General features: G+C 32.0%; 1 protein-coding gene across 8 annotated transcripts in view; it reads right to left on the reverse strand.

Annotated features, from left to right (window-relative positions):
- Nucleotides 1-202: 202 nt before the first annotated feature.
- MAP9 (microtubule associated protein 9) overlaps nt 203-16,513 on the reverse strand; it is a 30,672-nt gene continuing 14,361 nt past the window's right edge. For 3 of the 8 annotated variants that reach the window (XM_039876199.1, XM_039876198.1, XM_039876204.1), the window contains 8 exons: nt 15,481-15,551; nt 14,255-14,423; nt 13,421-13,510; nt 11,637-11,798; nt 11,368-11,513; nt 11,064-11,196; nt 8,283-8,355; nt 2,180-6,271 (listed from right to left, as the gene is read on the reverse strand). In XM_039876199.1, the coding sequence (XP_039732133.1) occupies nt 6,147-6,271; nt 8,283-8,355; nt 11,064-11,196; nt 11,368-11,513; nt 11,637-11,798; nt 13,421-13,510; nt 14,255-14,423; nt 15,481-15,551 (969 nt within the window). In that variant the 3' untranslated portion in view covers nt 2,180-6,146. Of the gene's footprint in view, nt 800-2,179; nt 6,289-8,282; nt 8,356-8,566; nt 8,715-11,063; nt 11,197-11,367; nt 11,514-11,636; nt 11,799-13,420; nt 13,511-14,254; nt 14,424-15,480; nt 15,552-16,513 lie in introns of those variants that run through there. The other 5 variants (XM_039876201.1, XM_039876200.1, XR_005655701.1 and 2 more) reach the window with 4 other exon arrangements.

Raw genomic sequence — 16,513 nt, forward strand, 5'->3', positions numbered from 1 at the left:
AATAGTGTAATATTCAAAATAAAAATTTAAACTATTTGTAAATTATTCTAATACTGAATTTATAATAGCATTTTAACAATATTTGTCTAATTATTTATGAAATTTCACCAAATAGGGTCCCCATTCATATATATATCATATAGTCATTATAAACACAAATGTACTCTTTTATATTTTGAACTTGTTTTTTTTTATCAGCCAAAGAATATTAATTCAGAGCCCACTGACAAACTAGAAATATCAAGATGTATTAAGTATAGTTCTTATAAAGCTCTTATTAACTTGCAGAAATACATACATATACTTACAAAGCTTAGGACTATAATACTGTTATCTAGGGTGAGGAAGCAGTAGAAAAGAGAGTAACTAAGTTACCCTGGGTGTTAAGGTGGGAAGGGATCACAGTAGGCTTTCCTCAAAGGGACTCCATGAACATCACAGGGTTAATTATTTTAAAAAGTTAAATGGATATCCATAAAAAATTATAAGTGAACATTAATCACTCTAGAAAGCAACTGGTTTCAATTTTATCTTTTTCAAACTAATGGAATGTATTATTATGTATGGTTACTGCAGTTCTACCAAGAATCATAGTTTTGTTTTAAAAACTTAAAAAGAACCCTAAAGCTTACCTCAAAAAATTAAGTAGGCAGGAATATCCAAGAAAAGCAATCTGAAAGAAAGAGTTACTAGAAGGTTTAGGTGGAATGTCGCTTTGGTACTCGGCAGTCAGTCTAGGTCTGAGCCCATCAGCATCTGACATTCCCCTGGCAACGTAATTAAATCAACACTGAGTCATCTGGAATGAGCAAGTTGATGAGACAAAAAGAAAAGACAAATTCTATAATTAGGGGTGAAGTTTTCTCTATATCTCTCTTATAAATGGACAAGTAAGCTCTTTCTGTTTATTTGTTTCACTGTGCAATTTTAAAAATAATTGGGGTAAAATATACATAAAAAAAAATTGTCACCTCAACCATTTTTATGTGTACAGTTCATAGTGGTAAACACATTCACATTGCTGTGCAACCATCTCCACAACTCCTTACGACGTGCACAACTGAAATTCTATGCCCGTTAAATAACACCCATTTCACATCTTGCAGTTCTGGCAGAATAAAAGGTTTCTAGTTTTCTTTATGAGATCCCCTTTATTTATCCATAGCACTGATGTGACCTTACAAAATGATCCGTGACATTTTTCTTATTTTGCATACACACTGCAGCAAGAAGGTTAACTCTCAGAGTGTAAATCTTCTTGAGTGACTATCTCAAAGCCTATGTTCTGTAATCTGCTGGGTTTTCTGACATCCTAACACTAGACAGAAGACGTCTGACTACCTCTTTAAATATTATGAATATTTTATAGATTTAATGAGGTTCACTGTCTCTGATAAAAAGGATAGTGACTATAAGGGTGTGGACTGTATTGTTACTATAGTAAACATTTGTGAGGAAACAAATTGCCCCCAAATGTTAAATAAAATGTAGTTGCAGCATCAAATATTACCTCTATTGCCACAGCCCTGCTTTTAGAAAGGTATGATAGTGTGGAAATATGTTCATTGAATATTGTTGAGTAAAAAGACCTGGTTACCAAATAGATAAACTCATTTTTATTTTAAAGAACAAAATTACGTGTGTCTGAATATACGCATGTATGTGCATGTGTATTGTATTATATATACACACACACATAAATGTATATACACATATAGGTAGCATGGAGAGCAAGAGAGAGAGCGAGAGAGAGAGACAGAGACAGATACAGAGAGATAGACAGATACAGAAGGACAGGGAGAAAAAGAAAGAGAAAGAGAACTGCATCTACCTTCTTCACTCAGCTTAATTTCAGTGCAGGGGTGAAGGCACTGGAAACTAAAAGCTGAGAGAGTACATAGTATGTTAACTCTGTCTTTGGGAGATGGGAATGTGGGTGATATCTGCTCTTTGCATTTTCTAATTATTTGACCATTATATGATTATATCACCTTTGTAATCTGTGTATTGTTTTAATTTTAAAAGTTTTATATTAAAATTTGCAGTCATTTCTAATAAAGGGTAGATCAGCATAATATAATTATTTCAATTTTAGCCCATAAATAAAACTCATATCACAATTCCTAACATTATAAAATGAAATTTGGGCACACTCACTAAATAATATCACCCAATAAAATAAAGCTTGAATGGTTCATTTTATTTAACATTATATGAAAACGTGCTAGTAAAAAGCAGATATTACATACATTTTCTCAAATAATTCTTAAAACTACATTCTAAATTCAACACCAATTTAGTTCACTCAATGGTTAATATTATACCATTACATGTAACATATATGCTTAAACATCAAATCACATTTAATTTTAAAGTAAAAAGAACTTAGAGAAGTCTCTCGTTAAGCATTTATATAGCATTTATTATTCTGTCAGCCAATGTAACTAGGAGACAGGAAAATTGATAATATCTTCTCTTTGTGTGGAATGAATGAATTTAAATACTTATTAATACAGCACTATTGAAATCGTACCCAAGATTAAATCAGGAAAATATGTTTTCTGTATAAGTTAACCTTTAGGAACTATTTTGACTAACATGCAATTTTCTCATTTTTGAAATTCCTTTTTTCTATTGTATCTTAACCCGTGACTCAGGACTTAAGAATCTATGTTTTAAATGGTAGTTTATGTGCCCAAACAGCTTTAATCTGGTGGATAGTTATGAAGAATATAGTGGAAAAATAAGGAGACATCTGAGAAATTAAAAATCAACTACATTAGTAATGTTGAAAGTTTGAAAAAGTTAGTGTGAAAATTTTATCAGATTATCAAAATAGTGGAATGGTATGTAGAGTATGACGGGGAAACCTGATACCTAAATTCTAACTCCAGATTTCTTGTAGTTAGCTGTGTGAGCTTGGGCAAGTCAAAGTCTTCAGGAATCAGTTTCCTCAACTTAGAAGAGAGTTTGGGCCAGGTTTATTAAATTATTAAAATCTCTTCTTGATGAACAGTAATAACACTCTAAAGTACATACAACTGTGGACACCTTATCAGCTACTGCTTTAGCAATGGTGAAAAAAATCAGTTTCAATACTATTTGAAGCAACAAATGCACCATTGACATTTTCAAAATGTGATGCACTGGAATATTATTATCCCCGAACAGTTATTTCTTTTATTAAGAAAACTGAAACCCCCTTCTGATCTAAAATGCCATATTGTTTCTGTTTATGTAACACTACTGTTTTGTTGATTATTATGTAACTTAAATTCTGCACAAAACATTTTTTTAGTATTAATATTTAAATTTCTAGGGAAATTCCTACTTACTTTGAAGTGTCAGCATTTCAAGTGATAATACAGTTTGTAAAACTAATCTCTATATAGGCTTTCGGTGTCCTTAAATTAAAATTCCTTGGTATTGTAAATTAATAAAAACTTAAAGAGCAAATACCTATATTGATATTTGATACTTCTAAAGGAATATGGGAAATCTATACCCCTTAAATAGGTAAATATATTTAAGAGATTATTACCAAGCTTGATTCTTCCCTTTGGATCTTAGAAGGTAAATAGTACTGTATTTTCACTTAGCTCCCAAATGTCAGCTTTATTTCTGCTACAGAAGAAGAGGTGATTTCATCAGTTAACTGAATCAGCACAGGTTGCTGTAAACAGGAAATAACATGTATTCTTTTATCAGAGTAAAACAAAAATCCCTATTTGAAGGAAATGACTTGGGTCTTTGCAAACATTTCAATTCCCTTTTCATCCTACCTCACAAGCAACACTAAGAAATTAGTATTTAGATTTTTTTTTTAGGAGGTCCCTAATACAGGTCACCTCCGTATTCTCTTTTGAGTGTTACACCCTAGGCTGGCCAGGAAAGCAGAGATTTCTTGTGTGCTAAAATGGGTAATGTCAAATAACCATTATCAACCCCATTTATGTTAACTTTCTCAGATACATGAAATGGGGAAATGTAGGGTCCATGATGGTAAATAAATGAAAACAGAGAACATTTATTAAGTCCTTACTATGTGCCATATGTGCTACATTAATTAATTTCATTCAATTCTCACAACTAAGCAGTGATAAAGATAACATTAAATGTGATAAAATAGAAGAAAACGATCAAGAAGTTTAAGTAAATATTTAATGTGACATCTATGACACACGTTTATGATCTCACAGCCCTAAAAGTATCTGTACTTTTTCCCTATTTTTCCTTTTACTTCCCTAGAATTTGCAAATATCTTTTTAGTTCTAAACAGCAAATTCTATACATTAGGCACTTAATGATCTATTGTGGTAGGCATTTTGTTTGGCACTATGGGGAGCAAATGGATGAATGAGAGAGGCCCTAAATCCCATGTTGATGATACACATTGCTAGTAATAATGTCAGTCATAAAGTATTCTCCTAGTTCAGGCAGTATAAAAAGGCTTCTAGTTTTATTTATGAAATCTCTTTTATTTATCCATAGCATCGATGTGATCTTACAAAGTAATCCATGAAATTTTTATCTTGCACACACACTGCAGCAAAAAGGTTAGTTTGCAGAGCGTAAACCTCCTAAGTGACTATCTTGAAGCCTGTTTCATAATCTGTTGGGTTTTCTAACATTCTGATACTAGATACAAAGCATCTTACTAGTTCCTTAAATATTATAAATTCTTTTTTCATTTTATAGATCTAATGAGGTCTACCATCTCTACTAACAAACAGCCGTTTCTTAAGGGAAAGATAATCTCTGGATAATAATATATGACTGTACGATCTGAGAGGTAAAATGTGTTCTCAAGATTAATATAATACAGAGGTCTTGACAGGCCACATGAAAGGCTACATGAGAGCATGAAACAAGCGTGTGGATTCTGGAGAGAGGTTGCCTTAATCAGCTCCATCTAATCTCAGCTCAGTCACATGCTGAATGTGTGGCAAGTTATTTAATTTCTCTGAGTCTCAGTATTTTTATCTGCAAAATGAGGCTAATAACACCTACTCTGAATAGTGTAAAGGTGAGAAATAACATCTATAAGGATCCAGAAGAGAGGATGCTATAGGTGCTTAATAAATAGTAACTGTTTATTCTCATCTACCATTGCATCGTATCATTGGCTAAAGCAGCACTTCAACTCTGAGAGCATATGCTTGGCCTGTGACAAACTAGCTGACCAGTTCAAGTATGAGTCCAATTAATACAAGGATATGCAGAGATCTAAATACTCTATGGACATTTTCTACAAATTATCTTCCCATACAGCCCTCTTCCAAATACAAGCTCTAAGGCTCTGGATTAGTTAAGAGGATAAAAATTGCCTCTATCACATTTATGGCTTTAGTCTGGAAAACAATAATAGTGATAATGATCTTGAACTGTTGTGAAATTTCCAGAACTAATGTGTAAGTATATCACTACCATTAAATGGACATCTTTTGGTATCACTGAAATAATAAAGTGAGATAGAATTTAGAAAGACAAATTTCAGAGGTCTGCTCATTATAAAGTGCCTATGATTGTCATGTAAGTCTGGGATAAAGTACATTCATATTGAAACACAAGGCAAACTTCTTAATTAAAATACCTCTATGATTGGAGTTCTACTGAATTGCTGCCTCGGTTGACCAAAATTCTAGCTTACACAGTGCAAATGCAACTGCTTTGAGCTAAAGATCAATTTTAGAAGAAATAATATATGCATACTCCCCAGCAATCATTCATTTAAATACCTGAATCCAGATGCACGATCATTTACAAATTCAATTATTCCTATAATTATTGTACCTAGGTAGTTTCCTTTTCATTTTTGAGAATAAATACACTTAAATAACGTGCACAGCTTAGTGAAAGTGACAATGGATCACCTCACTGTACGATTATCAGGACATGATAAAGGTTATGTATTTTAAAGGTAAGAGCAATGTGATGATTAGCTTTTCATTTGAGGCAGTTTACAGTTCAAAAAATGCTTTCAAGTCTTTCACCGATTAAGCTCCAAAGCATCTTTTTCAGTGTCAGTAGAAGTGACTAGCATTTAATTAAAATACTCTTCTAACTATAAATAATTGAATAAATAGTCTCAAACCTATGACTAACGTTGTTGAATTAATAACTAAATAATGTAAGAATTAGAATTATCAAAACACTTTCGAGAATGCAGTTCTGCTTGGAGGGCTCCATGGAGGAAGTGCCTCATTTTCAAGAAAGGAATGATGTTTCTTTTGTTTTCGTTCAATTCTTTCCTGCCTTTCTTTCTTTTCCTAAAGAGAAAATAGAAAACTACAAATTTATATACATATATAGACAGATGAACAAAATAATCCAATAAGATATTTAAAAGTCATTTCCTAGTTTAATTGGTTATAAAACAGCACCCAGGAAATATTGCAAATTTATAAGCATACTACTAATAGGTATTAACGTACCACTTAATTTTTTAATATTAAAAGTAATATTTAAGAAGAATTATGTAAAACAGGAAAAAAGGCCTATAATTGCATAACTCAGAGACAATAATTATCAGTAGTGATGACTTTGAGAGCAGATTCGCAGAAAGAAATTTACTGGGTGCAGAGGTTGAATATGCCACTGCAGCATGGAAAACTTCAAATTTTTTATAAATAATTGAAAGTTGAGCCTCATGTTTCTTTGCTTATTATTGAGCTTGAGCACATTTTCATTTCTTAAGCCCTTTTGTAAATTTTTGGCTCAATAATTTGGCTCAACTAACTCTATGGGTATAGATGCTTTTAATTTTTAGCAATTTGCATAGTTTCCTTTGATAAATATTATCTTTGCAGCAACCATTTTGTCAACATTACTTTTAGTCCTTAATTTTTACCAAAAAAAATAAGATATTTCAGCCACAGACAACAGTTTAAAAGTGTTATAATCAAAAGCTGTGTAGCCACTATCTGCCCTGTGAAATAAACATGACCAGTACTTTTGAAGCTCCCTATGTTGGCCCCCTCATCACACTTTCCTGTCTCTCCACCCCACTGAAGTAACCATGACCCTGAATTTGATGCTTGTCATTGCAGTGCATCTCTTAATACTTTTATTATATATGTATTTATCCCCGAAACCACATAATTTTGTCTTTCCAGTTTTTAGAATTTATACTAAAAGGTATCATGCTATATTTTCTATTGCAACTTGCTTTTTAAAATTCATAATATTTCTGAGATCCATCTATACGGAATTGTAGCTCTAGTTCACTGATGTACAGAATTCCAACATATCAATGTATCATAATTTATTAATCTATTTTTTTGTCAAAGATATGATGTTCTCATTTTTTATTTGCATGCCAAGACAATGTAAAAAAAAAAAAAAAAATCACTGTTCAATTCCTTGTGCACAGAAGCCAAGATTTTCTTTCCATGTGTGTGCCTAGGAGTGAAATTTCTGGTTTGTAGGGTATGAATATGTTCGACTTTGTTGGACAATGATGATTTATTTTCCAAAGTGGCTATAAGAATTCAGCCTCCAACTAGCGCCTATGCTGAGTTTTCGTTTTGATATTTTAATGATTTTAAATTCAATATCTGTTCATGTTTTGTTATTTCTTATAGCACTTTTATGTTTTAAAAAGCATCTTATTATGAGATTTTATAAATACTGTTTTTTTTCTGTTTTATTGTTTACCATTTTATATTTAACACTTTAAATTCATTTGGAGTTTCTAGTGCTGTAAGGTAATTCTGTTAAGTGATTTATGCCCAAATGTCACACCAATAATCCCAGTTATTTCCTTGCATCTATTAAATTGTGTTACTCTATTATATATGTAGCATATCCTTACATATAGGTTCTGAGGTGTCTTGTGTGCAGTTCAGATTGTCTCTCCATTTCTACAGCGATCTAACATTGTAAAGATTGGTGGTTTCCTGAAAGAGCAGCAGTATTGGGAAACCCTTGGACAACCCTGCTTCTTTTATCAATACATGTACGGAATGCATAAATATCAGGAGGATATGATAATGCAAGGTTTCCATTAGCATACAATTATTCACGGACAACAAAAAGAGTGAAGAGAGGTATGAGATTTTTTTCTGTCTTAACATCTTGCTGTATAACGTCAGCACTTGTACACTTGCTACTCCTGGTAAAGCTAAGAGGGAATCTCCTTTTAGAATCTTAATTGAGGGAAAAAAAAAAAAGCTTTAATTGGATCACTGTCAATAATTTTAGGATTTTAGAGAGAGACAGACCCTCTGTCTTGGTGGGGGAAAAGCAACAACCAGGCTGTGTCCACAGAAACTGAACAAACCTTTTTTTGTCTGTTTCATTTAGCGTGGGAAGAGAGAGAGAAACTTGAAACGAATTTGGTTTTACCAGCAGGCACTAAAAAGTCAGGACAGGAAATAAGCAATTAATTATCAATCTTAATATTAATTAATGTGGCTCAATAATGTTATCTTGAGTAATAATTTTAAAAACCTTGTTTAAAAGTCCTTCTGACTGTTGTTTGTTAGAGGCTGAAACTTTCATTCATTTTCTTATTACAGGTAACTATGAATTAATCTTGGAACCAGCATGAAGAAGAGAGTCTTACCTGATCTTTGGCTACAACTTTCCCCTACAACGATAACTCATCAAGTGCTCACTACCCAAGCTAGGTTGTACATCAATATTTTGAGATGTTACTTTAATGAAAACTGAAGTCATTAAACTTCCATATAGGGGTATTTTTTCCATTCTATCTGCAAACAAATTTCAATAAGAAATCGGTAAGATGGGGAGTAAATATGTAACATTTTGTCTATGGATGATTTTATAGGTAGTGCTATATTTGTAAAGGTTTTATTACATATCAAAACAAGTTGTTTTCACCTTAGATTTTTGATTGATGAGTTTTTGTTTTCCAGAGGACTGATCAGAATGAGAAAGTGACTAAGTACTATAATAAAACATAATGTACCTGTGACTTAGTCATCAAGGAAATTCAAAAGTATGTGAAAATAAAACTGAAAACTTAAACATTTACAGTTAATTAGTCTAAGTGATACTAGCAGAGTCAGTCAGTACATGTCTCCTTAATATAAGACTTTGAATTATTTTTAGAACAAAGCTTTATTTACGAGTTTAATCAAAGGAAACCATAAAACACTGCCTCCCTCATTCAAACCATTTAAACAATTATGATCACCTTATTTTATTACTATTTTTCTGCCTGGAATTAGCATATTACAGCATTAAGTCAACACATAAATACCAGTAAATTCTGTTGGTATTTTATTAGGAATACATTAAATTCGTAAATTACTTCAGGGAGAATTGACATCTGTATAACATTATTATAAAATTGAGTGTTTTTATTCCAGGGCAGTTTCGATCCATTTTATCAAGTCTTCATTTGCATCCCTCAGGAGTGTTCTAAAGTTTTCTTCATTTTAGTCTTGTGCATTTAATAAGTTTATTCCTAAGTATTTCATCTTTTTCCTATCTTTAAACATCCTGCTTTGGGTCCTACGTGACTCTCTAGCTACTTAGTTCAAAAGTTTATGTGAAAAAAGAAACGATAATAGTCAGAAAAACTCTGAAAGAAGAGCTATGAAAGAAGATTAATTCAAACAGATACTAAGACAAATGAAGCCCTGATAATGAAACTGTGGTACTGGGACATGGACAGTAAGATTGACCAGTGAAACAGAAAGTCAAGAAACAGACCCCCCAAATCTGGGAATGTATCAGATAATAAAGGCAGTACCTCAAATAAGTAAAAGATGGGCTATTTTATAAACTATGCATTCAGGAAAAATAAAGTTGGAATCATTTTTCCACCATACATCAGGATAAATTCCAAGTACATCAAATGTTAAAATGTTAAGATATTAAAGTCATGAAGTTATTAGGATTAAAATGGGCACTTTGTTTAACCTCAAGTTATGAAGAAAGTCTTTTCAACTACACCTGAAAATCAGAACCCAGAAGAAAAGATTGGTACATTTGACATCAGAAAATAAAAATCTTTAGGGAACAAAATACTATATACCAAGTGGAGAGAGCAACAAAACAATGAAAAAAATATCTGTAACTTATATCAGAAATGATAGGCTAATTTCCCTAATACATAAAAACAGCTTCTAGAGACCAATAAGAGAAAGACTAATAGAAAAATGTGCAAAGTCTATGATTTGACAGTTTACAGAAAAATATATAAATGACCTGCATAAAAAAAAAAGATGCTCCAACTCAATTTTGACCAGAGAAATGCAACTACAAAATACCCTGGATGATATTTTTTAACTAGAAGATTGGCATGAATTCAAAAACAGTTTGATAAGAAACTCCATTGGAAAGAAACTGTTGAATCCTAAGCCCTGTGGAGAAATTTTACACTTCTGGAACACAGGTTGTATTAACTACTCATACGAATGTGTCAGCTACTCACATGAAGTACATAGTCATATATATGTATTACTTACTAAAAATTAATAAAACGCATATTTATATTGATATTTTAAGATAGAAAACAGTATTTGTTTGATATTGATGAAAAGTAACTGTAAACATTAAGTACACTGCAATAAACGACAACAAAGAGTATATATAAAGTCCAGCTGGATATTTTCATCCCAAACTTCATTTGCTTTCTTTCATTAAAAAACATCTAAATAAGACCTTCTTTTTGAGGTCATCAGAAAGATCAAAGAGAATAAAAAATGGAATAACTTCTTACCATTAAATTCAGTGTTCCTGTGTGTCATGACTAAGTTCTACCTAAAATAATCTGGTATACCTTCAGCAATACACCTGTCGAGTTTCTGTGATTTTAGATATTAGATATTGTGGGGATGCAGGTAGGGAAGAATATTATGACTGAAGTTTTAAGCCTGAGTGCTTTAGGGAATAGTGGAAGTGTTAATAGAAATGAGTAAATGAGTAAATCAAAGAAAATATGATACATGTAGGAGAGAATGAATTTGGCAGGACAGCTTCCAAATAGAAATGGGCAGTAGGCAGGGACCAATAGAACTGAAATTAGGAACAGAAAAGTCACAAAAAAAGAACATTTAAAAAATACAAGTATATTAACAAACAATACCTACCAGCCATTTTTCATACTCATCAATAGCTTGTTTATCTTTATCTTTTTTCTCAGCTCTTTTCAGTTCTTCTTTTCTTTTCTCATTTATTTTTTCTTTTTCCTTTGCTTTGAAAAAAGCTTCTTTTTTTTCATTCCTATGTAAGATAGCACAAAATACTGGAAAGTTATGTATTCGTATAATAAACATTTCCTGATATACCTTTGCAATAATGAGAATGACATACATGCATTAGTGAATTTCGAGTGAAAAGCTTAAAGTGCTCTTAACTTAAAATCTATCAAATATTTATTATTTTGGATTTTACCATTTTTCCACAGCAGTCAGGTTATCTTTCCTTTTCTCAGCAACAGTTTCCTCCTCTTTCTGTTTCTTGGCTTTTTCATATTCTTTCTCCTTTCTGTTTTTCTCTTTAAGATATTCCATTTTTTTCTCTTTCCATCTTTCAAAAGCCTGAAAAAGTGTGGAATGATTTTACTTACTGCGAATGTTGTAAAATAAGTAAAAACACAGTTAATCACTAATTTAGATTTCAAATATTTAAAAATAATTAAGATATCCAAAGCTGTTGAATACCTGCTGTGCTTCTTCTTTTCTCGCAGCGTTTTCTTCTTCAGTTTTCTTCTTGTTTTTGTCCTCGAGCCTTTTTTTTGCAGCTATTTTCTTTGCTTCCTTTTCTTTCATAGCCTTCCAGGCCTCAAATGATGCTAAGGCTTCTTCTCTCTTAGCAGCTCTTTTCTATTTCCAGAAAAATAATAGACAGTTATATACATATGCACGAACAGCTAGACGAATATAGACAGATACAAATACACACATATGTATTTATTTCGATTTCCTCAATATTCGTTATATGTAAAAATTAAGTTTTAAGATAATTTATTTGGAATGGTTAGACAAGCTAATTTATGAAAAATGTATTCTGAAGTATTCACTGCATTTTAGAATGTCATTTTCTAAAAAACATTTATCAGATATTCATCTGCTACTATTCTTGAGAAGGAAATTGACTTTTTTTTTGCAAGTGTACTAAACAAACGTCACCAAAATAAACTATAACAGGAGAAGTGGGTACTGTACAATGTTCATAATAAAATATCTCAGTAAAAGAAAGACATTAAGAAAGTTCTAGGCTTATTAAGCATGTCAGAGTAAGGTAAATTGGCCAAGTCACACAGTAATCCGCCGATCTTTACTTTGAACTGAATTTTGACTGTTATCGAAACATAAAATTCTCACTACATAAACATATCCCAAACGCTGGAAATGTGTGCCAGACTGGAAAATATGTAGGTGAGTGTACAGCAAGGATGTCATCACTTTACTTATTTCAAGCTAATCTCATAATATCCTGTGTTTGCCTTAATATGGTTTAACATTAAATGATATAAAGCCTTACTGTGGAGCTAACACCATTCAGAAGTAAAAGTATTACGTACCTCACTGAGCTGTGAAGATCAAGTGAGACATGTCTGGCCCTGACCACAGCAGTGCTGCAAACGAGGAGACAGGCGTCCAGCCATGTCCCTTGAAGGGCTGCTCCATACAGTACTGTGCATTTGGGACATATGTTTCTTCCTAAATTTATTTTAGTATTAAACCGTACGATGAAGAAGTATGTTTTTCAGCGCTTTTATTTTAGAAGATGGGAAAGAACTGAACTATGTTGTAAGTTATCAGGCAGGAGTCAGAGGTGGAGACTAAACAAGGGTCCATCTTCAGTGGGTGGAAAGGATGCGGGTCAAGAGCTTAGGTATGGGTTGGTCATGTAGACACATATTAAGTTCAAGGTAGAAAAGAGGAAAACTGAAGGTTAATGTTTGATAATCTTTTATATTCTTGGCTAAATTGTGAGATTGAAGCCAATTTTTAAAATTAAATCTATTGGGGCAACATTGGGTAATAAAATTATATTGGTTTCAAGTGTAAAATTCAGTAATACTTCATATGTATGGTGCATTGTGTGTTCACTACCCAAAGTCAAATCTTCCGCCACCGAAGCGTCTTTCAATAGATGGCTGGATGTAGAAGATGTGGTACATAGAAGCAACAAAGCCAGTTTGAAAGACTGAAGTAGGCAGGTGATCGCAAGCAATAGTAGTTCATAATCAGTAGTACCAAAGCTATTCCACACATATGAAAAATAAAAATCTCTGTGTATCTGTGTTTTCATATAAAATGGTTATATTTTTATCAAACTAAAAATGTATATAGTACCAGAGAAATAAAATCAGAAATAATTCTTTTGTATATGTTATTTTGCCACTTAAAAAACAGTTGATTTAGAAATGTTAAATATTCAGAGATATTTTACTGACTTAAAAATCCAGAATATTTTTAACTTCTATATTTTAGAATACCTGTTCATTTTGGATCCTTAAGTTTTCACTTTCAATCCTTTTAATTCTGTGCTTTTCATGTAAATATATATTTTTCTTTTCTAACCACTCCTGTGAGAACAAGGAAAAAAGCTATATGTTATTTAAAGTTTCCCAAAATGAATTTTGAATTCTTACTTATTTCTGAAATATTTGATTAAAACTTTAAAAAAGCAAACCACAAAGTTTATAAAATCTATATAAGCTAGAATCATTTTTTCTTTTTTTGGTAATACTCTAATATATAAATATGAGCATGAATTCAGAAAATTATATGTATGTTATCTCTCTTAGTATTAACAACAGACTTCAAAGATTGAATATATTAATATTTTGCTCCAAAATTCACATGTACAATTTTCTGAAGTATATTATTCTGTATAACAGATAAGACAAAAAAAGTGACCTCTTTTGGAATTGTGAAAAAATTAGAAAAGTCTTTTTCTGTGTAAGCCTAATTCAAATAGAAAATCTCAGGAAAGAAAAAATTTAAAACTTTTTGTTCATAACGATATAAACTTTAAGAGAAAAAGTATAAAAACATATATAGACCTTAACAGTATTTTTGCTTTTGCTATATTTTTATAAATTGCAATAGCATATTCTCTTAAAAAAAAAAAACAACAACAAAACCTGCTATGATCAATTAAGCAAAGCTTGGAAGAAAATAATTTAGTAAAATAAAGGTGTTATAAAGAGAAATCTCTTCCAGTATTAATCATCATTTGACAGGGTTATTTTATTCTTTAATAAACAGGTAATCTTATGTAAGCAATTAATTCTTCTAATTTAAAAAAATACATTTTTCCTTTTTACCTGATAAACAGCTGCCCTTATGTTATCTGCTCTGTCAGGTTCTATATTCTGTTTCTGTAAAGGCTTTTGGTCCAATATTTTCAAGGTCCCTAAATAGTGAGAAGAGGTAGTTTTCGATGGAGTTCTCCTTACAGAACCAGAATTCTTTAAAAACTCAGAGGTCATTAATCTGAAAAGATCCAAATGAATCAAGATAAAATATTACAATTGTACTTGGTAGGAGAGAGATTCATTAGAATTTGCAACTACTATATATTTGAAAACTACATTATAATTAATATAATATAATTACTTTGAAAATGATGCAAAGCTTTTTTTAATTTACAAAAAGCCCCATGCAACATAATTTAAAATTTATAACTTTAAGTTACATAGCTTCAAAGTGGTTGCTCTTTTTAGGTATTTTTAATAAGAATGTTTTCAAGAAACATAGACTATATCTCAAGTTACATGGAAAAATATTAATAAAGTAGCTTTAAACAGTTTCTTGTATTATTTCGTTACATAAACCATTCTAAATATAAAGTTAGAGCAGTATCCTCTATTTCGAGAGTTGGCAGAAAAAACGTGGCCCACCATTTGTTTTGGTAAATCAAGTTTACTGCATCACTTACATATTGTGTACAGCTGTGTTCTTCCCATGACAGTACAACCGAGTAGTTACAACAGACTGGGTGGCCTACGAAGCCTAACGAATGTACTGGCTGGCGACTTGCTGAATCTTAATGATCATTCAGTTAATAATATTTAAAGGATTCAGAAGGTTTGGATTAGCATTTATGAGTTAGTATTCATTATCCTCATTCTCATCAGTGTGAATGCAGCTATATAGATTCTTTTCATTTTAATAAACCAACTTAGTCCACAGAACCTCAAGGCTATAAGTACAATTTTTCATGTGTTAGACAAAGACACTTAGGAGAGTATAATGCTGGCCTCAGCTTTATCATCACTTTATATCTACTGTCTCAGGAAATACAGGAGAAAGAAACTCTATCTCAGAAGTAATGTAGGGTATAGAGAATCCTTAATCAATTCCTTTTTTATAAAGAATATAATGAACTAAGAAGGGTTTTATCATGAAGAAACTACTCCATTCATCTCATGAGATGGAAATTAAAAGAAAATTGAGTAACACTAAATGCAATTTACTTTACAAAAGTTAAATTAAAACTAGCTTTGTGGAATGTAAACTCATAAATAAGAGATAATAAGAACTTTATTACCTGCTTGATGCACTGGATGCTCTGTTATTTGTTGACTTTTTATTCTTCATATTTCTATCTTCAATTGTTTTCTATTAAATAGAAAAAGCCATAGATAGATTACTCACCATAACTGTCACAATTAGGCTTATAGGGTGAATCAATGTTTTTCAAGCATCTACTAAGAGTCAAGTACAGTGGTCACCGTAAAACAGATAAGGATAGTACATTTTAGAGAGAACTGACTGACAATAAACACAAACACATGCGACATATGAAGGAGATGAACTAGGGTCCCGTGACAGAGAGTGACAAGAGTGAAGCTGAGGGGTCACTTTAGTGAGGGTGACCAGAGAAGATCTCCCTGAGTGCTTGACGTCAGAGCTCAAGACAAACGATGAGTAGAAAGGGGCCACATGAAGGTCTGTGGAAAGAAAGCAACAGTAAGTGAGGAGTCTCAGAAGGGAAAGAGCTTGGTGATTCTGAGAAACAGAGGGAGGGGAATGATGCTGAAGCACAGTGAACAGCGGGGAGAGTGGGGAGGAATCTGTGGTCAGAGAAGAAACAAGTGAGATCTTCAGGAAGTGGTAAGGAGTTTGCATTTATTCTCATGATGAGAATCCAACAAAGAGACCTTGCAAGGGAGTGATTTGATTCAGACAAAAAAGATCACACAGTAGAGAGTAAGAATAAAGCCAAGGAAGGAGTCAGTCAAAAGAAATATGTTATGATCTTATTTGCTATTTGAAAATCACCTGTTCTCTTTTAGAATTACCTCTTTTAGACATTTCTAAGACTGTCTACAAAATTCCAGAGTATCCTTCTTCCTTTTAAGAAATAACTTTTCTACTTTGTACAGACAGATGGGTGCCAGCATTAAAGTGAGAGCACAGATGTAAACACATCCCTAACTTGGCATCAATGGTTTTTCCTAAGGAAAGTGGTGATGGACAATATATCTAGAACATGGCTTAATAAACCATATCTATAAATTTTAATAAAAAGCTGATATTCTGTATTAGAAGAATTCTGTTTAACCACGTTTTCAACTAGC

The sequence above is a fragment of the Pteropus medius genome, unplaced genomic scaffold, assembly GCF_902729225.1.
Source record: "Pteropus medius unplaced genomic scaffold, Ma_sr-lr_union100, whole genome shotgun sequence".
NCBI lineage: Eukaryota > Metazoa > Chordata > Mammalia > Chiroptera > Pteropodidae > Pteropus > Pteropus medius.